Below are 23,602 nucleotides of genomic sequence, written 5' to 3'. Positions count from 1 at the left end.
TATTTGTTGAATGGCAGAATGAATGAGTAAATGGGTGAATAAGTGACTTAGGATTTTAAGTCTTAAAGGGAATGGAATTTGTCCCTTAACTTGTATAATCGTCACCATTTCCGGGCAAAATAATACTGAGAGAGACAGCCACTGTAGAACACTAACATGATGGACTTCTAGATCATGGCTGAGGAGATAGAATAAGTGGTCTGGCTAATTCAGAATGAGAATAAACATTTAAGTCTATTTTATATCTCCATTATCCATATAACATTTTTAAAACATCTGAAATGATGAACACAAAAAGGATTGGAGGGGAGGAAAATTAGTTTGTTTTGCTGAGGATTAAACACATTACATGCATTTCAACAGCACAAAGTTTAACAGTGAGTATAGGAATGGCCTTTTTAAAATTTTAAACTACATCTCAAATGTATGAGCTGGTAGAAAGGAAGAAACAGACCCAAGAAAAGGGGGGATTTAAATAGCATTGGCTTGCTAGAAAATAAAAGTGAGGAAAAGGAAATTAGCAAATGCCACAGGGAAATAATCTAATTATTATCAGTGAGTAGTATTAAGAAAGATGCCATGCATTCTCTTCACAAACTCATTCTTAGTAAAAAGCAAGTAAAACTCAGTCTTTGTATAAGTGTTGTTTAAACTCAATGTTTGCGCCCCCCCCAAAAAAAAACAAGGGAAATTAATACAGGTTAGCTTAAACTTTCTAAAAATCTAAATGCGTGTAAGCAGAACACTTAAAACCGAGGCATTTTGTAGAGTCCTAATCCACTGTGCACCCACACTTTTCTGACTTGGAGTTCTTAAAGCTTACAAGGGGAGCTATTTTAGTACCATAAATGGCACCTCAATGATCTATAACTCACAAGGTAATTTGATTCCTAAAGAAGTCTCCATTACATCAAACATCTGAACATTCAGTATCCAATGATGCCAACACAGAACCCCACCATGACTCTCACACATGACCCCAAAGTAAGGATTCCCTTTGCATGAAGGGTGGCATCACCTGTACTCAAGAGAAATACCTACTTCCCCCAGGTAGACTGTCACGATCAAAGATGCACAGCTTGTATCCAAATTCATTCTCCAAGACACCACGGAGGGTCAGTAACACAAACTCTTCTTCCTCAGCATTCCTTGCATAAGATACATAAATATCATATTCCTTCCCATCTAGCAAAAGGAAGAGAGATCCAATATATATTAGAAAAGTTTCCTAATTGTACTGCATTTTTTCGTAAATCGAACTTGTGCGTATTAGACATTTTCAACTTTCTTATTTGTATGAATTATCTGACAGATTCAGTGTGATTTCCCACTTGTGACAGGTCTCCAGGCAAAATGACTATTTTAAGGAGTAATTGCAAATTTTATCTGATATGTCTTCTACTCTCATATCACTAAGTTTTGTTTTTATAGTGGAGAATAAATGAGGTTTGGCTCATTCAACTATGAATTAACATAATCAGGACACAAATAGTCAATCATAGGTGTTGGCAATTAATACCACACAGAGAATTTATGGTTCCCGCCCTAGTTTGTCACTACTAATACATTAGAATTATAAATGGAGAAAAACTTTTAGAAAGGCTCTAAATTATTTATACCTGAAAATAACTGCAATTAAAAATATACTCAGATTCCATAAACCCATCTTTCCCAAAGGTGCCTAATTATAAACATCACTCTCAGTAAAAATATAGGTTGTCTCTTCCACAAACCGACGGGCTGGAAATCTTTATGGGAGGAGTCTAAGAATCAGTATGTTTAATTGTTCCTTTCTTGTCACCAGGCAAATTTACACTCGTGCCGTGCTTCCAAAACTTCAATGTGCCCTTTAATCACTTGGGAATCATGTCAAAATGTAGATTCCTGACTCAGAACACAGGCGTTAGGCTTAAGATTCTCCTCTTAACAAGCTCCCATGTGATGCCGACGTTTCTGGTGCCTGGACCACTCTTTAAGTACCAAGAGTGTGGGCCTGCACTGTCTAGTTACAGCAAACACAGCTACACGTAGCACTCGGACGCTTGCAATGCAGCTGGTCTGAATGGAGATGTGCTTTCAGTTTAAAATACAACACAGGCTCGGGGCGCCTGGGTGGCTCAGTGGGTTAAGCCGCTGCCTTCGGCTCAGGTCATGATCTCAGGGTCCTGGGATCGAGTCCCGCATCGGGCTCTCTGCTCAGCAGGGAGCCTGCTTCCCTCTCTCTCTCTCTCTCTGCCTGCCTTTCTGTCTACTTGTGATTTCTCTCTGTCAAATAAATAAATAAAATCTTAAAAAAAAAATACAACACAGGCTAAATTGTGAGATTTTGAATACCAAAAAATAAGACTAAAATATTGCCATTAGCTTTTAAATATGCATGATTTGCTAAGATGATAATATGTCAAATACATTGGGTTAAAATAAAATATATGATTAAAGTAAATTTCACTTTGTTTTTACTTTTCCTACTATGACCACTAGAAAATTTTAAATTATATATGTGGCTTGCAGTATGTTGCTATTTGGACAGGCTAATCTAGACTAAACAAATATTGAACCAAGAAAGCAAAATAATATACATTAGAAGAATTTTTAATAGTAAGGGCTGAAACCAAAGATAGTTTGATTAAATCTCCCAGTTATTCTAGCTTTTATCAAGGCAACATGTTTTCTGAAAATGACAGTAGAAGAAGGTATTTAGATCAAGCTTTTGTTACTCACCTAAAATGGTTTCATCTGTTCCAAAATGAGCCCGGTAAAATAAGACCATCTCCAGCCAGTAAACGTGGTAAACAACAATGAGAATCACTACCAGCAGGACTGTGGCTCCAAAACCACATGCTAATTCCACTGTGTATCTTGGAGCTATCAATGGAGCAAACAAAAACAAACAATTGATTTCTACCTGGTGATCACAGTGATGTATCATCCTGCAAATAGCCAGGTAAGCCAGGCAGCTGGGCCATGAACCTGACTTATATGTGTGAAAAGCAGAGATAACATGATAGGCTTTAAGCATTATGTTTTAATGCCAGCCTGTGTCATATTTATCTTTTTGTTTTCAGCACCTGATATTGGTGTTTTAAACTACTTGATGACTTGAATAGACTTTGATGTTATATAAATACATATTAATGGTATATAAATGGTATTATAAATGCTATATATATATATACATATAAATGGTATATAAATGGTATTTTCTAATACCAGCATTGGAAAGAATTTAGAAGGTCATCTCATTCAACTCATGATCTGACACACGAATTTCCATAAAATATTTTTGAAAAGTATCATTTCATCTCCCATTTGTCCATCTTTTGGGATGGAATCCTTACTACTACTACCCAGACCAGACCATGATTCAGATGGAAATTTAATTCTTGGAGCATTTGGATTGAGTGAAAATCTTAATGTGATTCCATTAGTCTTAATTCCATCCTCTCGTCAGTGCCACATGGAAAAAAAAAATTTAATTACCTTTCCTATAAATTTGGAAAAAAGCCTCAAAAATCTTATTTTCACTGGGTAGAAACAGAGGGTATCCACCAAATGCTGAGTATGCTTAGGTTTGAAAGTATCTCTCAGGCTTACACTTCTAGGACACATTTTCTGAAAATTAACTTGCAATATTCAGGTATGGACAGATTCCCATGTTATCTGCTTACTTTTATATGACAGATATTTTAGAAATTTCTTTGGAACTATCAGAAATAGAATGAGGTACTTCCTGACTTCCAAAAACTAGAAAAGTTTTAACTCAGTCCTGTAAAGAAGGTCTGTCATGACCAAACCACCAACCACCCTAATGTCTCATTTATCAGTACCTTCCCCTCAAAAACGTGAGGAAGATTTTGCTTCGTGTCTTTGTTCATGCTGTGAATTCTGGTGAAAATAGTTCTTTCTCTTTCTTTAGTTTTCAAGTCCATGCTCATACGTCATTACTTTGTGTAAGCTTTCCTAGAATAAAATTCCTCTTGCAACCTGACATCTGCCTGACAGAAATTCCTACTCTTCTCATTGTCTATAATTCTATTATACAGTATTTGTTTTATATTGTAATTTGTCTACAAGCCTGCTGCTCCATTCTCTCTCACTCCTCACTAAACTGTAATTTATAGTCTTCTAGGGAAGCCTATGTCTCCTTCATCTATCCTACCACTAGAATATGTAGGATCTCAATGAATGTTTCCAGGTATAACACCATCTACGTCAGAAACATTGAAAAGAAATCTCGTACTACTATGTATCAACAATTTCATTTGGTTGCTTTATTAGCTTGTGATAATGAAGTCTAAGTGTTTGAAGAAGGAAGAGAATATTTGGGTCTGAAGCAGGAGTGGCTTAAATTATGTAATAGTTGTCGACAATTACTTATTGACAATTACTTATTAACATCTATTATTTGCCAGAAGCTGTTGGGGATACAAGAGTAGATCAGACGGAAGGGATTTCTGCGCAGTTACGGTTAATATTCTAATGCAAGGAAATAAATAATAGGACAACGAATGCTAGGTAGTGATCAATGCTATAAAGGAAATAAAGCAAGGTAATATGATGGGGAGTACTGAGAGGCTGGGCTGGGGCAGAAGAGGTATATGGGTTCAGGTAATGAGAAAAGGCTTTTTGATCACCTGAGCATTGTGTTACGTGCTTGCCAAGGTGAGGCACAGAGGAATTTAGTTCAAAGCTGGGATTGTTATCCCTGCTCTCTGACTCCAAAGTCCAGAGATCTTTGCAGAGCTCTGCCATGGAGTTTAATTATAGATCAAATACTAGTGGAAAAAAAATCCCTTTTAAAACAGGTATGTATCCTAAGGGGAAAATGGTAAGCAGTCTGGAGCTGAGCCTGAAGTTCCTAGAGTTTCAAGTTCATTATCCTCAACTCCGATGCTAATCCTATCTCAGAGATAGCCTGGAACTCCGCAATGAGGAATTATTACCAGGTATTCTCGTGCTCATTCCATGAGTAATGGTGTTTAAAATAAGAAAACTCCACCACCGAATGTCAAAAGCTATCTTAGGGCAATTGTTGAGAATTTAGTAAGATCAGTTTGGGTAGCTGGCATGAAAACTGCTGCGTCCTCGGTATTTCTGAGCACATGTTATGTTAACAGTACCCTGGGGTAGTTCCCACTGTCATCTTCATTATTTGCTCAGTTATTTTGGCTCCTTCTGGCTGGACATTTTGTAATGGGGAGGGGGGGAAAAAGAGGCTGGCGGATGCACTTACCTGAAACGGATATAAGAAAAAATATCAATAGATATCTTGCCTAATGATCAAAAGATCAATTACTCTCATAAATTTCCCTCTGTAACATTCTTTTACTACTGCCTATTTTATTTTTAGTGAGGATTTTTACTTTGGTTTTGGGTCATTTCATGACATGTGTCATATTTACAGATTGTATTTTGTGGGGGCCATCTTGATGATATCCAGAAGTTCCTAACACTGTTTAACTAATTGAACTCTTGAGATAAATAATCCATAAGCCTGAATTTCTAAATGGCTTGATTCACATGCAGAAAATGTTCAAAAAAGCTTTCATATAAAGCTTTGCTGGCTTGCAGGGAAAGGATGATGCTCAGCCCACATTTTCTGTCTGCCCCAGCCGGAACCTCTGTTGTTTTGGCATACAGATTTTACTCTGATGCAATCCCAAACCAAAGGGTTTCCAATCAGGAAGGGGTGATGCAATTTGACCAAACTGCACTCCTAAACTGCTTCACTCTTCGATCTCACATAAAATTGACTTAGGATAGAGCCAATTTTTGCCACTTGCTCTGCTGTTATTCCCTGGATCAGGATTTCCTCCACTCCTTTTGCAATTCAACAGTAGTAACAGGTACCAAGGTCCACGTTTCCAGCTAACCACCCTGAGTTAAACCAGTCCAGGACTTTAGCTCCAGTCTTTTTCCCTGTTTCAAGTTATCGGTCTCCAGTCTTCTTTCTCCTTGGAAACCTAACTTATTTTCTTTCTCTTCATGAGTCGGGACCTTGCTGTCCACTGGGGCTCTGAGCTTGACACCAGCTGCTTGGATTTCCAAGTATCTCCTGCCACGGAACCTGTGTCTATTCTTCACTAAATTGCTGAGACTTTTAATTTGGGGAACCACGTAATGACCATTTCTCTGAATTACAAACAATTAGAATGCTTTATTTAGATGATGGTAAACCAGAGACCTATCCCTGAATTAACCAGCAGACCTGCTTGGTTTGACTATCATAGTATTTTAAAATGTGTGCATTTTACCCTTCAGTTTCCGGCCTTAGAGAAGGAATGGATATGGGAGTGGCTTTCTCTCCGTAGTATTTACAGTGGCCCTTTTCCTAAGGTGGACCGCTGGTGGTTGTTCTGTGTGTGATCTGTGTGAGAAAGGACACCAAAAAGTTGAGCCCCACCATCACCCTGGTTTTTTGCCTGAAGTCACTTTCAGACTGTGGCACAGAACAGGGAAAACCACAGGTACAGTCATTATGGTCAGGTAAGGACTCAGAAATCACACCTCAGAACTACAGAGTTGGGCTGAGTTCACAGGGCTGGGGAAGAACATTGTGTGGAAAAAGTGCTCTATAAATCTCCAAGGGTGATCTCAAATCTTTGGAAAAATATAAAGTTCTGCATAGGTCGGATGACACTTGATAAGATCAAGCAAAGAACAGGTGCCAGTCAAAGAAAAACTACCAGGGAAGGAACAGCTGTCAGGAAACCGGGAGCTGAACAACTCAAGGCGCACATGCAGGGCTGGGGGACACTTGAGCTAAGACCAGAGTAAAGACACTTTGGGTAGCTCCCATGTGTTAGTAGACAGCCCAGATAGTCTAGATGTGTCCAATCTAGCCTTGGAGAAAAGGCTATTTTTCAGATGTCCTCTAGCAATGGGAAGCAGAACACTTCAAAAAAGCAAGCCATTAAGCAAGCAAAATAACTACCTGTGAGAACAAAACAATACTCACTTTCAAAAATCAGACACTCAGTAATGCAACATACATAATGTCCAGCATATGTTAAAAAAATTAAAGACAAGAAAAAGCAAAAATACAAAACAAAACAAAACAAAAAACCCACCCATAATGAGAAGAAAAATCAGCCAACAAAAACAGAATCAGAGGGGCACCTGGACAGCTCTATAAGATAAGTGTCTGACTCTTGGCTTTGACTCAGATCACGATCTCAGGGTCCTAAGATGGAGACCCACCTTGGGTTTTGCTCTCAGTAGTGAGTCTGCCTAAGATTTTCTCTCTCTCTTCTGCCCCTCCCCATCCTTCTTGCATGTTCTCTCTCTCTCAAATAAATAAATCAATCTTAAAAAAAAATCAAAATTGACAAAGATGATGGAATTAGCAGATAAGCACTTTAAAATGAGTATTATAAATATTCCTGTTGAATTAAAAAAGAAGACAATGGACATCATTAAGAGCAAATAGGAAATATCAATAGGGATGTTTTTTATGGCGAAATGGAAATCCAAAAACTGAAAAATACAATTCTGAAATTAAAATTGCTGCAGACTAAACATCAAAAAAGAAATTATTAGTGGAAAACTAGAAACTACCTAAACTGAAACACAGGAAGAAAGAAAGAATGAAATGAAAACGAGCACCTCAGTGGCCTGTAGAACATCCCTGAATGATCGATGCTAAATTTGATGGTACTACTAGAAGAAAAGGAAAGAATGAATGAATGAATAAATGAGCAAAACGTATCTGAAGAAGTTTTTTTCAAACTAAATGAAAAATATAATAAACCCATGGAACCAAGAAGTTTAAAGAACCCTAAGATATAGTCAAATGAAACCACACCAAACATTTGATAAATTTCAACAGATACTCATACACACACACACACACACACACACGCATGCGAGAATTATATATAATTCTCTACACAAACCAAAAATAGATTAATCTCTCATATAGATAAAAGTCAGCTTCGAAAAACCTATAATTAACATCATATTTAATATATAAAAACTGAATGCATATCTTCTAAGATAGGGAACAATGCAAGTGAAGCTGCTCTGATTTCTACTGATCATGGAACTGGGAGGTCCAAGAGAGTAAAAGAGGTGGAAAAAAGAAATCAAAGGCATAACGTTTGAAAAGGAAGGAGGAAAAGTATGCTTATATATGGGTGACACAATCAAGTGTATAGAAAATGCTAAGGAACCTAACTAAACAAGCAGAAACCCTATTTAAGCAGTGAATTTAGAAAAGTCAAAAGACCAAGATCAAAACATAAAAATCAACTAATTCATTTCTAGTTATGATCAATGAGCAATTGAAAAGTGGAATTTTAAAAATACCATTACAATAGTAACAAAAACAAAATACTTAGGGATAAATTTAACATGTGTAAGCCTGTATAAATAAAACTAGAAAAAAAAAGGAACTGAGAAAAATCAATGAAAATTAAGTAAATTGAGAGATATATCATGTTCATGGATTGGAAAATTCAATATCATTAAGATTTCAATTCTCCTCAAATTGGTTTATAAATTTAATATGATCCAATCTAAGCCCAGAAGACTCATGTAGAAATTGACAAACCAATACTAAAATCTATATGAAAGGATAATATGGTCTTCAGAATATTTTGATTAATCTTTGAAAAGAAAAAAGGAGGAAGACAATAGTTTCTGACTTCATGACTTACTTTAAAGCTATCAGTTAAGATAAAGTAGTATTGGACTAATGACAAACAGATTGATAGAACAGAATAGGGAATGGAGAAATAGACCCACACTCATAGGGTTAATTTTTTAGGCTAAGCTGTCAAAACAATTCAATAAAAAGGGAGAGATTTTTCAATATGAGGTTAGAATAACTGATTTCTATATAGAAAACAAAAATAAAGCAAAAAACTAAACCTTAATCCATACTTCACAGTGTAAACAAAAATGCTGAAATGAATCATAGGCCTAAGTATAAAAAAGAAATCAAGATTTTAAAAATCATTTTTAAAAACCAAAGATTGCTAATACAGGATTTAGAAAGTATAAACCGTAATAGAAGAACTGATAAAATGGACTTCATCAATGTTTTAAAATTCTGCTCATAGAAATAAAATAAAATAAAATAATAATAAAATAAAAAAATAAAATTCTGTACAACGGTGAAAATGTTCACAAAGTCATATATCTGACATATATATATTAACAAGCAACCCAAGAACAAAATGGGCTGAAGATTTTAATAGATACTCCATAAAGGAAGAACTATTAATTGTCAGAATGTCCATAAAACAGTACTTAACATCATTAGTATCTGAAAATGCAAATTAAAAAAATATAGCGTGATACTAGTACCCATTTACTACAATGGCTACAATTGAAAAGTCTGACAACTCCAAAAGTTGGTAAGGATGTAGAGCACCTGGAACTTATATACATTGTTAGAGGAAGTAGAAAATGGTACAACCTCTTTGGAAATAGCTTTGGCAGTTTCTCATGAAGTTCAACACACCTTGCCTTAGTCCTACCTCTCTCCTATTATAAAATCACCGCATGTTTAACACATTTACATTAGCTGGCTCTCCTTTCATACTTTGCTTTAACTGATTAGATGAAATTGCGCTGTCCAAAGACCTAGCCCAGTGAATTCTTCTTATTCTGAGCCCTTCCTGTCAATTTTTTGATGAAAGACATAGAATGCTTTGTCAATGAATCCAGAGAAGCACTCATACATAGAACATATGAATGTGGACCCAGATTATCACCTTTGAATCCCAGCATTACCTGGCCCAGAAAAGGAGCCAAGTGACAAACCCACAACACTTCTGGTACCACAGGATGTACACAGCCCAGGCTGGATTCTACATAATACTGATGTAATTTTAGCAGAGATCAGCCAATCCAGTGGATGCACCTGTCATTTCACATTCCTGACGCCATTCACACTCAACCATTCAGAGCATGGCCCTGTGTGAAAGGGAGCTACTCACATAGCTCCGGCAGGCAGACTTCTGCATCACTCCAAGAACAAACACGATTTTAGTTGATTGTTTAATCATATCTATCTGACAATAAGTAATTAATTTATGTCATCCTCCATAATTGTTTCCCAGAACACGTTTCAAAAAACGACTCCCACGAAATGCCCCATACTTCAGGAATCAAATATATTTGGAAAATAAAACCACCCTGCCTCCTATGTTCCAGTTCCACTCAGATATTCACACCAACTGTTAATAGTGTGAAAGACTCCAAGGGGCCCTTGACAAAAATAACTTGATTGGTTTTATTTAACCTAGCCTTTAATGATACTTTATTTACTGTAAAAGCTTTTGTCAAATTACACCTGTGAAAATTTTGTGGAAATAATAAGTAGACTTAATATTTGTTGAGCACTTAATATACATGTATATAGGACAGTAATTGTGCTGAGTACCTTAAAACAATCTCATGAGATAATGGTATCATTTGCCTACTTTAAATATAAAGAACTTGAAGCTCAGAGAGGTTAAGTGATTTTTTTCAAGATCACAGAGCTAGGATGCACAGAAACCAGGATTCCAACACAGGCCATCTGAGTCTAGAGTACAAATAATGAACTACAGTACTATAAAGAGTCCTAGTAGTGTTCTTAGGAACTAATTTGGGAAACTTCCTTCTATTATTTGGTTGAGTCTCACTGCTTGACACCGGCTTCTGAGGGGCAGAAGTGATGAACTCTCCAGAACCAATCCACTAAGACTTCTTAAGTGGCATATAGACTTCAGTACTTTGCTTTTTACTTTCTAAATTGCAATGAAATGTTAAAATGAAGCCTGTTTTTGCATCAGCTTTAAAAAAAAAAGGAGGGGGGGTTAAATCCCACTGCAAAATGTAATAGCTATGAGTTTTGTTTGTTTGTTTGTTTGTTTTGGTATAAATATTACAGGCTCTCTCTGACACAAGGATCCACAATGATTCTGAATGACATGACTACCTGTGTGATAAATCATCATTATCTTTCTCTAGGTCACTGAAACACATTCTTGAAGGGAGTGATTGTCTGGGGTTCTGTGTTAGGTGAGAGACCCAAAGATAATTTTAGACACAGTCTGTTTCAGGAGCAACAGCTCACACAAGAGAGCTTTATCACTTTTATTTATTTTATAAAAAAATTAGTAATATCAACATAGAAATCCTTTTACATTACTTTAAGTCACAGTTTAAATAATTTTCATATTAGCAATTGTGGCTAGTGGTATGTTATAAATCTATTTGAAAACTGATACATAGTATTTAAAATGATCATTTTAAAACTATATTTTTGAGAAGAAATATTTCATATTTTCCTTAACTACTTGAAAATAATTAGATGGTTGCTATTTATAATTTTTCATTATTATAGATAATGCTTCTAAGAATAGCAATGGGTACATAATTCTCTTTCTGTTATTTGTTCAGGAAAAATTCCAAAAGTATTAAGTCATATGGTATGGTCATTTTTATGACCCTCAAACTCTGCCATCAGTGATTTCTAAAAGGGTCTTTACAATCCACCAATTATATGGGATTCTACCAGCTTTATTATATCTTTGATAGCTTTAAATATTTTCTTTATTTTTCATTTTTCATGACTGTACGGATATAAAATTATGCCTTATTTTCATAATCGTATGGCTTTTTTGGGCCACATTTGTGCACTAAGTTACTAAAAGTATAAGAAACAATATTTCGAGTGTCTTCACATAGATGGAAACTATCCCTCAAGATTTTTTCAATTCACCTTTGATTCATTACTATGTGCCAGATGTGCTAGCTGCTGGAGCACTGTCTTCTTATTTTCCTTATCACCACACTGTTATACTTGGAGTTCACAGACTCATCTGCTGAGGGCATCCATTACCTTTCTGTTTCACCTTGGCTGCTTTGTCAACCTCCCCTTTGGCATTTCTAGCATGACAGACATAGTTGCGCTTGAGATCCTCAGCAGTAACTTTTTTGATGTTCAAAATCTGAGTCCTCGTTTCATCTTCGGTTGGGGTCAAACTTATACTAGAAATAGGGGAAAGAAAATCAAAGCATGAGTGATACCACAGGGCCATGTTCTGGGAATGAATCAGATAAGGAGACAACCACAGGGCCCCTCCCTCAAACTTCTGAGAGAGTATTCTGTATCAGTGTAGAGAGATGCTTCTGAGGCCATATCCATCTGGGTTTTCATCCAAGCTTTGCCACTTACTGGCTATATACTTTTGGTACAGTAACTAATCTTTTCAAGTCTTGAGTTCCTCCTTTGAAAGAGAGGTAAGTAGCAATGCCTACGCAGTATGTCACATGTTGTTGATTCACTCAAGCACTCTGAAGACTGAGTACATCAACGTGTAAGTATTAGAAAAATGCTTAATACATATTCATATAGGCTATTAATAGCATCCTCAGCAATAGTTCATTCATTTCAGGGATTCCCAAAGCTTGGATTTTGAACATAGATAGAATACAAATAAAGAATAGAAAAGAGAAAAGAGAGTAGAAAATAAAAAGGATGAAACTCCATGGGTTAAATCCTAACATATAAAAAGAAGAGACTTCTCGAAGCAAGTACACTTTATGAAATACATCCAAATCTCAGCATGTCAGAGATCAAGTGCTTTGGGTCCAAGACCAAGATTTAAAATCCCTTGGAACTACTTGGTCCAAAGAGAAAACAAAATCTCTCTCCTATAGCTGACATCCAGGTACTCCTTCCAGTGAGGCAGACCGTCGGTCATGAGAACTTGGTCAAGTGTTGTGATGGGTTTAGCCTTAACTGAACTGCACTGCTCCACTCTGGGCACTGAGCTGTGTTGCAGCAGCAGTGAGGACAGACAGCATGGCTTTCATTATCATTCATTCGGTGTTATTATGAGGATAGGAACCACAATATTCAGAAATCCTGAGGGGATCAATAACTCTCCCTTTGTGCCTCCAGCCACATCTTTAATCTATTCCTTCTGCAAAAACTGCTCCAGTTTCAGGAGGCTCCTTCTGTACCTTTAAATATGTGCTGCTTCTCTAAATTCCACCCATCACACAGGAGGTTCCTTTAACCAGGAACATTCTTTCTATTTCTTTACCTAGTTTTACCTAGTTTATTTCTACTCATCCTTCAAATCTTTATTTAGGTACTGTACCATCTGAGAAGCACTGCCTAATCCCCTAACATTGATGGGAATCTTCAACTCAAGCTTCGGATAACATCCAATATTCTCCAGTCACTGCATTTATCACAAAATATTGAAATTTCTGCTCTATCACTCTTACCCTGATAAAATCTACTCAGTTAGGGACGAAGTATCTTGCATAGCACTTAGTGTCAAGCAGACATCTTATAACTTCTGCACAAAGTCTGAGTTTACTACGAGGAATGACCTAGCTTTTGAATCCCAGAAGTTCAAGTAGCTAAAGATCCATTTGTATATCATGTTAAGGCCCCCGTCTTAGAACGACTTTGTCATGTAGTTGGTTGGCTGCTGCTTTTTATTTACAATCGCCGTGAACCAACTGTCTTGCAGTTGTGTACTTCATTTACAAAAGGATCTTTTATCTTCAAAGACCCATATTTTCCTCCTTGTCGACCTCACACCCTTCAAAAAAAGTTACATTTATTTAGAAATAAAATGAGCCAGCTTGTTATTTTAAGAGTGGGCTATATTACTACCTCATCCACTTTAAAAAAATAAAATTTAAAGAACGTGAATGTATTTAGTCAATATTTTTAAAAAATAACTATCAATTATAAATGTGACATGTTATTTGAGTTAAGAATGAGGAGGAAGACAGCAAGACAAGATAAATAACACAATTTATCTGAGGCATAAATACAGAGGTCTAGACTCCAGACTGGAGAAAGAAAAGAGCAGGGCCACGCCAACCAGCTTTCATGTATTCAGAGCCATGGATTGTGGCCTCTCATTCATGTGGGCTATGCATCCCATCTACTTTTTTTTTTTAAGATTTTATTTATTTATTTGACAGAGAGAGATACAGAGAGAGGGAACGAGAGAGGGAACACAAGCAGGGGGAGTGTGAGAGGGAGAAGCAGACTCCCCACTGAGCAGGGAGCCCAATGCGGGGTTCCATCCCAGGACCCTGGGATCATGACCTGAGCCCAAGGCAAACACTTAACAACTGAGCCACCCAGGCATCCTGCATCCCATCTACTTTCAAGTGGGAATCATGAATGTGTGACCATCGGAAGATACCTGGGTCTTGAAGTGCAAGTCCAGGGATCCTACTTTGGGATGTGGCCACTAAAGACTTGAGAATCTTGCAGATTTTGGGTAATGATGCACCAAAGTCAGAGTTTTGACTTTCAATGGTCAGTATACACCAGAAGGCATTCAACTGAGGGACAAGCATTGATCACCCCTTGTCTGAGCCAATGGTACCTTTCATTAACAGTTACATCAATGTTGGTGTCGTCTGGCTTTTTTCCGTCAATGGTCCACCAAACCTCATTGCGAGCATCCTTCAGGAAAGTAAAATAGACTGTACAGGGGATAAGTAGCTCCTCTCCTAAAAAAATAAGTTAACCCATCAGTGTGTAACCTTCACAAGGCTACACTGGTTTCACTCTGTGACTAACCAGAAGCTATAAAAGTGTACTTAAAGCTCTACTTCTGAGTAAGTTTCAAGTGGCCTACCATAGTACCGTACCATACCTCATTGCAAAATAAACAAACCCAGAAAAGAAATACAGCAGTTTTATGCAAACTTTCCAGGATGGCAATCTTTTTTATACAATCCATATACGCTGTACCACAGTATTTGTTCAAAGACAATATCCTTTTTAGCCCAAAACTTCCATGGACTACCCCTAACCTTTGTTATTTCCTTCACGAGCAGTGACTAAGGAGAGATTCTCCAGGCCTTTGGTGCTTGGCCCAGAAAAGATGGGGCAGTGCCAACACTTAGGGGAAGGCCACATCTTGAAATGCTCAGGTTGTCAGGATGTGGTCAATAAGTTTAAAGACAATTTACATAAAAACATGTGTGTGTATATACATATATAACAAAAATTGACATCTTTATAAATACTAGCATTTATAAATAACAAATCTATGTTATCTTCCTGAGATGGAACATGAGGTCAGGAGGATCTCCAGGCAGAAAATGATAATAAGAAGAAAAGGAGCAGCACCCTCACTAAGAACTTTATATACTCACGGCGCTGTGTTTATACTTACTAGCGGTCTTATACAATTTTAACAAAATATCATGGGTATTTTTTTAATTCATGTTTTATAGATGTGAAAACTGACGCTTCAAGATGTTAGCTGCTCTCCCTAGATGAAACTGTTAATAAGAGGCAGAGCAGAGTTCGACCGAGACTGACTTCCATTGCAGGTTACCCAGGACAGCTCTGTTCTATGCTTGCTTTCTTAGTTAGTTCTTGATATCAACTGCTTTTACTCTCAAAAAGTGTGCAGGTTGAGATGACAAATTATATTGTCATCCAAATTTGAAAGCAAGTTTGTCTTACTGAGTGGTCCTACCCCACCCCCTCTTCTAATGGCATGATTCTGATGTTTTCCCTTTCAGTTTCTATATTGATATGCAAGAAAATAACATGAACATAGAGTCTGTAACCATATGACAGGTAGACTAGATCATTAGTAAGGGTTTACCCGGATAGCAGGAAGAATGTTCATTTTACTATACAAAACCACTATGAATTCTAGGAAATTTGGTCCACTTGGAGTTGGCAGACCCCTTTGGTTCTTTTTTTTTACAGGCAGTTTGATATTTGAAACCTTATCTTAGTTTTAGGAGGGCATCATTGTGCTCTACCTGCATTTGATCACAACCTCTGTTATCTTTAGTACATTTTTAAAAATATGTTCTTTTACACCTTTCATTGGGTTTGGAGAGAGTTTATTGTAAAGGATACAATATAGAAAATTGTAAAATTTTCTATGGTTTTCAGTTTCAGTTTTTAGTTTAACTGTGGGAGGTTTTGAGCCAGAAGAATAACACACGATGGCTTATTCGGTCAGTTGCAAATGATTTTTGTCCAGAATGGAAAATTATGAAAACTAAAAAAACCTCCTTTTTTAAAGGAGACCCAGATAGCCATAGGGAACACCCCATAGCGTTCTAATCAGGGTATGCTAGTTCTACCAGCTGTTAACCCATTAAACTCACAGTCTCCCCTCCAAGCTCCAACTCTTGCCCCTCTGCAGTGAAGCAGAAGCTTAAAGGATATCTTGTGCTCACATCGCAGCCTTGGAAAACCAAGCTGTGTGCAAGCTAACATGTACATCAGACAGAAATCACTAATCAGGAGAGGAGCCAGGGGAAGAAGGGAGTAGCTGTGGAGAGAGAAGCTGAGAATGCTAAAGATGCCTGAGAGATCTCTGATGGAGGAGCTAATCTCCAGAGCTGCCTTGGTTTCTGACAACTTTTCAGTTTCAATTCATGTGTTTCCTTACAAAGCCCTCTATTTGCATGCATTAACTTAAATGACATTTTCTTCTTTGTCATTAAGAGAATCTAACTGAAATTAAGAGGCACAGCTATAATTACCCGGTTCTTTCTCGTAGACCACAAGATCATTGGGTGAATAGATCTGAGGAGGCAATGCATCTTTTGGAGAGCCTGTTTTAGAGAGGAAGAAACAAAAGAGAGATGATGTTAAATCATGTAGCCCTCATCTGTCATAACTCATTTCCAAGAGCAGTTCTTTGGTAAAGTTTGCCCAACTTCCTGGCACAGTTTGTCAATTCTTCCTGCAAAGGCCCACACCTCAATGGAGAGTCATTTACAACACTTCATTCATTTCAGACAAGCAAAGAGACAAACAGAACATGAACAGTGGCCTCCATGTTTTTGGATGGAGATTCAACCAGTGTTTTTGCTTCCCAAAGAGTACATGAAATACCCTTCTCAGATTTTAATATAAATCGTTTTCATGTCTTCCTCAATTGTTTCTTTTCTAAATATTTCTCCAGAACATGCCCCAGGTATCTAGTATAGGACCTGGTTAAAGAAGTAAATATTAAATGAATGAATAAGTAAATGGAAAATTCAAAACCACAATTGTGAGGCCAGCCCATCCGTCTATCCAATGCCTCTGGCAGTTGACTGCTCATTTATAGGACGGCTGCTCTTTATAACATTCTGTATTTCTAAATTGAAAGAAAAATACCCTGAAGGGGTTTTATAGTGTAGTGTTTAAGAAGAGAAGCTTCAAATATTTAACAACCAGGGCTCTTATCCTTACTTGGCCATATACTAGCCATACAACTCTGGTTTATTGCTTAATCTTTGAGAAGCTAATTTTCCTCACCTCTTCAATGAGGATAATTAAACTCACCGCACAGGTTCATTAGGAAGATTAAATTAAGTCATGCATATTAAATTCAGTAATGCATGTTAAAGCATCCTACTGGTATATAGCAAGTACTCAGTACTTCACAGCTTTAAAAACAAACTTGTGTTGCTTGAAAGTTGGATTAGAACCCTACCACACATCAGTGTCTATCAACTTCTCTATCTATAAATCAAGGTGAGCAAGCATGCCTGTTCTCAACTTCCCCAAAACAGATGTGTTTAAGTATCTGTATCAGAAACAATTGCCAAGACAGATTTAAGGTTAGGTTATTCATTTGGCTTACAAAGCCCATTTGTGTTAAATTCTAAACGTAGTCTGATTTTTCTTCTGAATTAATTCCCAGCTCAGCATTATTCCAAAAGTAGGCAGAGGAAGAGGAGGGGTGATTACAAAATTTTTCAATTTGAATTTTATTTGCCCTATTATGTTAGAGCCCTTAAAAATTATGCTGAACCTGGTGTCAGGGTAATAGAGAAAGCCCTGCACCAGAATCTGAAACCTGAGATCTGGAAATCACTTCTTATACTAACTCACAGAGCATCTCTAAACAGGTTACTTTGTGTTATTGGGTCCCGATGCTTCCATCTATGAAAAGATGGGGTGTGAAAAATTCTCACTCTGATATGCTCTCATTTTTAGTATCATGGGCACAATGGTATTCAGGGCTCTCCCCTAAATGCTGACACTGGTTCTCTCGATTTCTGGGTTTGATAGGAATCTTTTGACTCTGTCTGGACATTGTCTTTCCACTTTCTGATTTCTCATCCCCTGTTCTCTCAACCAGTGCAAAGCAATGATTGAATACCACCAGCAAACAGTTTCGGCTACCCCAATTCCAGTCTACAGAAAGAGTTGATTGAATTCAAATACAACACTTTTTTTTTTTTTTTTTTAACAATAATTTTAACTACTTAATTCATTGAGTCTCTGCTGTTTGCCTGGAACTGGACTCGCATAATCTGTATATTATTTCTAATATTCTCAGCTATACTGATTGTTAGGTACTCTTAGTCCCAGAGTACAAATAAGGAGACTCAGACCCTGATCAAAGTCATATTGCTTATAAATGGCAAGGGTAGGGGCACCTGGGTGGCTTAGTGTGTTAAGTCTCTGCCTTCGGCTCAGGTCATGATCCCAGGGTCATGGGATCGAAGCCCCATCGGGCTCTCTGCTCAGCAGGGAGCCTGCTTCCCCCGCTCTCTCTGCCTGCCTCTCTGCCTACTTGTGATCTCTCTCTCTATCAAATAAATAAATAAGATAAATGGCAAGAGTACAAGCTGAATACAGATTCCTCTGGCACTCTTTTCATTCCCCAAACTGCCTTCATTCATTCACATCCTCATTCATTCAGTAGACCAACAGTTATCGAATCCCTACTCTGTATGTGGAATTGCTGTGGCTCTAGGGATAGTGCAGGGAACAAAAAGAGATAAACCTCTTCCCTCATAGAATGGACACAGTTGTTTGTAATAAACTATCAAGAGCCAAAATAGAGTTATTGCATTTTTGTTGTGTGCACTTAAAAATCATGCTTACCTACCACCTTTACAGTCAGAGTCCTAGTGAGATGGAAGGTACGCCCATTTTCTGGATATGTAACAACACATGTGTAATCTCCATTGTTTGAAACCAAGGCGATGAGAAAACTCAAGTTCAGGCCTTCAGCTACGACATTATTAAAGTTCTGTATTTTCTGACAGCCCTAGAAGAAGTAAAAGAAAAGATGTTCAGCATTTAAATACATGCACAGAAAACATACAAATGCATATACACACACACAGCTAATTTTGCACAGAACATACAAATATCTATGCCGGCTGTATCTTTTACAAACTACTTTGGCTGAGTTTTTGATGATGTTTCTGCAAAGAATAAATATGAAGTTTCATTATACTTTCTACAAAAGGAAAATAGGACTTCTAACTGAAATACGGATTCTAAAGTACAAGCTTCCTGTCTCAGGATCCTGTATTTGAATTTTGGAAATCCGTGTTAATAGTTAAACAAGATTAAAAAAAAAAATTGTTAAACAAGCTTAAAGTTTTAGAAAACAACTAAGGCATCTTAAGGAAGTTCATGTGCTGCTATTTAAGAAATGCTTATTTTTCATTTTTCCACATTTGTTTAGTGATTATATTAATTTGGGAAGCCAGCCACTCTGACAATTGAGGTCTCATGTTAGGTGCCTGATTTCAGTGTTTGTTGTTGTTGTTTTGTTTTGTTTTATTTTGTTTTTTTCTCTCTTTACTTTTTTTTAAGGTTTTATTTATTTATTTGAGAGAGAGAGAAAGAGAGTACAAACAGGGGGAGGGGCAGAGGGAGAAGCAGACTCCCCACTGATCAGGGAGCCAGCCAGACAAAGAGCTCAATTCCAGGACCCTGGGATCTTGACCTGAGCCAAAGGCAGCCACTTAACCTAGTGAACCACCCAGGCACCCCTGGTTTCAGCATCCTTGATGGCTCTGTTGAATCTCTCTATTGGTCACTGACAAACATTTTTGGCATTTCCTTCTACTTATCCCATTTACTTTTTACAATTAAATATTAGAGACTTCAGAATCTAAAATGAAAAGATATTTTATAAGTCTTATCAAGAGTTATTTATTTCTACTCCAAATTATGCTTTTATATACTTCTACTGATTTGTAAAATTTTGAGATTGAAATACCTCACTCAACATAACTGGGATCCTGTTCTGGCTCTCTGAGCTTCACTAATTGGCTTATATTGTTTTACTTGTTTTTTTTTTTTTTTTCTCTCAAAGAAAAAAATACATCAACTGTCAAAAAATTACATGTGGAACATTCGCTTTTAGAAAAACTTTTTTCTTAAAAAAAAATCATTAATCTGTGACAAAAATGAACTGGGTTATGCCCAAGGTCCTTTAGATCTCGAAAATTCAGGAAGGTTATTATTGACTTGTACTTTAGATTTACTGTATCTACATATGTAATTCTGATTCTTGAATATGTAAGGTTTTCTTACTTCAATTCCTGGAGCATGTGTTTTGAAATATGACAGTTACACTGAGTGGCATATTTTGCAATCCTTTGTCATAGGAACTATGTCTTTTAAGAATATCACTACACTTTTGATTCATGGAGATGATCATCAAGAGGAACCTGTTATATGCTCAGTTATTTTCTGAATGCAATTTATCCTGTTTTGATAAGCAGTGTTTCTAGACACTTGTCACATCAGCAAAATATTTCAATCCTCTTAGGTTATCAGAAAGTATAAGGCCACAAAGACCTGTACTCTTATAATGAATTTATGTCAGATTTGGTTTAAACTGAGTTTAGACTATCTATAGAACTCTATTTGATTTTTGTGGCACCTTTCATTTAAACAGTTCAAAGCTATTTTCTTCTCTCATTTGTTAGCTTATGAAGTAGACAGATCAGACTAAATATGCTCTAGATCTGCAGGTGAAAAAAAATAATGAGACAGACAGATAAAGAGGTATTCTAGATAACACAGAGCAAAGCTAAAACTCAGTTTTCCAGACAGATGAACAAAGGTTTTACACTAGCTTCTTAACTAAGAATGAACACCTCTCCTTGGGCTGGAAAAATTGCATGGGTACATGTATTTACATGCACTCCATTATCCCATCTGACCTTTATTCCAACCTTAGCAAGTCTGGAATGCTTTTATGTCCATTTTATAGACAAGGGTATAAAGGCCTAGAAAGGTTAAGGGATTGCCAGCGTCATAGAGCTAGGTAGTGTCAGAGCTAAAATTTAAATCTAGATCTACCTGTTTTGAGGCCCTTGTTTTAAGTCCACCTGACACTGTCTCCCTACCCTATGCTGTGGCCCTGCATATATGCCACACCCAGGCCAGCCCCAGTGTTAACAGTGTGCTATGTCTCTATCACTTAGATGAGGTGGATTCCCACAATTCATGATAAACTGGAAAAGCATACTATTCCGGATAAGAAGTTAAAAATTACTACTGCCCTTGTCAACAGCACTTCTTAAGAATGTACTAAAAGAAACTTATTTCTTTGACTTATCAAGTATCACTTATGTGAAAACTATTTAAACACATTTGATTTAGAATTTATAGTATGTGCTACAAATATGAAGAAACACCTCTAACTCAAAGCCTTTTCATTCATTCACTCATTAGTTCATTCACCCTTGAGTATGAATCATAAGCCATGCACCAGGCCACTGTCTGAGGTTCTGAGAATATAGCATTGAGTAAAACAAAGGGTCAACTCTTATGGACTTATCATGAACAGAGAAATAGAATCAGAGAAACAGAGCAAGCAAGGAAAATGGTACAAAATAGCTGTGTGTTGATCTCTTGCTAGCTCTCTTCTTTTTCTTCCTCTTAACCAAACCCATGAGCATGAACTTGAAATTCGGGCTGGGTATGCTTAAGGGTATTCAATGTGCCTGTGAGTCAATGGTGTAAGTATGCTTTCTTGTGAGATTTTCTCTTCTTTCCACAAAGGATAAAAAGGTAGGCCAGGGACAGGTCTTTCTTGGAGCTGCTTTGTCTAGAAAAAAAAAAAAAATATATATTTCAAATTAAGGAATATTCCCAAAAAATCGATGGAAAAGTTTCAGGTCTGATCTACTATTCAGAAAAAGCTGACCACTCAAAAAATTTAAATTAACTAGTTTTAACCTAAAGAAGTATCAAGAAAAAAAATACAAAAAAGCCATTTCAAAGTTATTAGACCTAGAGCATGTTGGAAAAAGATATAAAAGAAATATTTTACATTCTAAGTGTGCACGTGCATGGTAGGGGTAGCTTTGGGACATTGGTGACCTATAAATAACCATTAACTTTAGCCTATCATGTGTGATGAACTCTAATTCTTATAAGCAGTTGCATCTCTAGACCCTTTGGCACACATACCTGAGACACACAGGATGATTTTAAGCACAATAAAGTATTCCTAAAAATAAATACTGCAGATTTCAAAATCATTTCTTTGGAATCAAGGGGAAAAAAAAAGTTTAAACAAAAATCTAGATATCCAAAGAATTAAAAAAAAAATAAAAAAACATGTTTCCAAATGCAAGAAATGATTACTGGTAAGTTGATTTCTACTGTGAAGCAAACACTTGTCTGACTAGAAAACAAGTCATCCACTTAGTTGACCAATCAGTTCCTCATTTTGAATTCAAAAGAGAGAAGTTCGACAGGAGATAAACGTTTCTAATACGTAGTGGTAACCATGGCAACCTACTGCAATATATAGGTAAAGAACAGCACGAGAAATGACTCTGAGATCTTTGAGAGGAAATAAATCATGTGCTGAAGCATGGGGTGTGAGCGGGGGGGGGGGGGGGAAGTCGTGACTAAAAAAGGACAGATATTTCCATTCAATAAACCTACAACTTTTAAAGAATTGTAGGAGGGCACAGAATGGAAATGGTATAGTTCCTGACCTAGAGGCATGCAGTCTAGTGCAGAATTGCAACAAATATGATGAGAAGCATATTGGGGTGGGGAAGTGAGGGAAAAGATTAAACACAAAACATTTAGAAAAACTTCCTGGAGGAGGAAGATGTGGGTCTGATTGTTAAAGGGCAAGTAGAATATCACCAGCTATGTGGGAGGAGGGGAGACTTGGGGAAGTGACACCCTAGACACGGGGAAAATGTGAAAAAAGTCCCCTGCATGGGATGTCTGGGTGGCTCGGCTGCTGAAGAGTCTGCCTCAGCTCAGTTCCTGAACTCAGGGTCTTGGGATCCAATCTTGCATCAGGATCCTTGTTCAGTGGAGAGCTCTTTCTCCCCCTGCCTGCAGTTCCCCCAGCTTATGCTCTCTCTCTCTCTCCCTGACAAATAAATAAATAAATTTTAAAAAATCTCCTGTACTCTTACAGCATTTTACCCTCTGTGTTAGGCCTTAACCAACTTTATGAGCTCTTTCCATGCTTATTTCTTCCTCTAGAAAACTTACTCCCAGGGGTATGTAGGGGGTGGATGAGTACTGTTACCTGCATGGGCAGCAACTTGCCCAATACTTAGCACATGGGAAATGCTCAGTACATTTGTGTTGTAGGTTAGAAATATGAGAGAAGGAAAGACACAAGACATGGTGTTGAAAGTTCAAGCGGTATGCACATGATAACAAGAAGATGAATACAAGGATTGTAATACATGGGATGGAGCAGTTGCAGGATGGGAAGGGAAACCGGGTGAGGATACAAAGAGTTTGAGATATAAGATTAGAATAGTTATGAATATCTATTGACATTTTTGCACCCAAGATTAAGTTGCTATGAAATGCATCTTACTTGTTCACAAAGTCTTCTCAGAGTTCTATCCA

At 37.1% G+C, this 23,602-nt stretch overlaps 1 protein-coding gene across 1 annotated transcript in view; it reads right to left on the bottom strand.

Moving 5' to 3' along the window:
* The window catches only part of IL1RAP (interleukin 1 receptor accessory protein), a 122,344-nt gene that overhangs the window by 4,509 nt on the left and 94,233 nt on the right, over positions 1-23,602 (bottom strand). Inside the window, exons 5-10 of the mRNA XM_047732952.1 lie at positions 18,842-19,007; positions 16,498-16,569; positions 14,361-14,487; positions 11,837-11,985; positions 2,722-2,871; positions 1,042-1,185 (exon numbers count right to left, since the gene is read on the bottom strand). Of these exons, the coding sequence (XP_047588908.1) occupies positions 1,042-1,185; positions 2,722-2,871; positions 11,837-11,985; positions 14,361-14,487; positions 16,498-16,569; positions 18,842-19,007 (808 nt within the window). The remainder of the gene's footprint in view (positions 1-1,041; positions 1,186-2,721; positions 2,872-11,836; positions 11,986-14,360; positions 14,488-16,497; positions 16,570-18,841; positions 19,008-23,602) is intronic.

The sequence above is a fragment of the Lutra lutra genome, chromosome 1 (genome assembly GCF_902655055.1).
Source record: "Lutra lutra chromosome 1, mLutLut1.2, whole genome shotgun sequence".
Taxonomy (NCBI): domain Eukaryota; kingdom Metazoa; phylum Chordata; class Mammalia; order Carnivora; family Mustelidae; genus Lutra; species Lutra lutra.
Note: the sequence above shows the minus strand (reverse complement) of the source record. Positions and strands in the feature narration are given on the sequence as shown.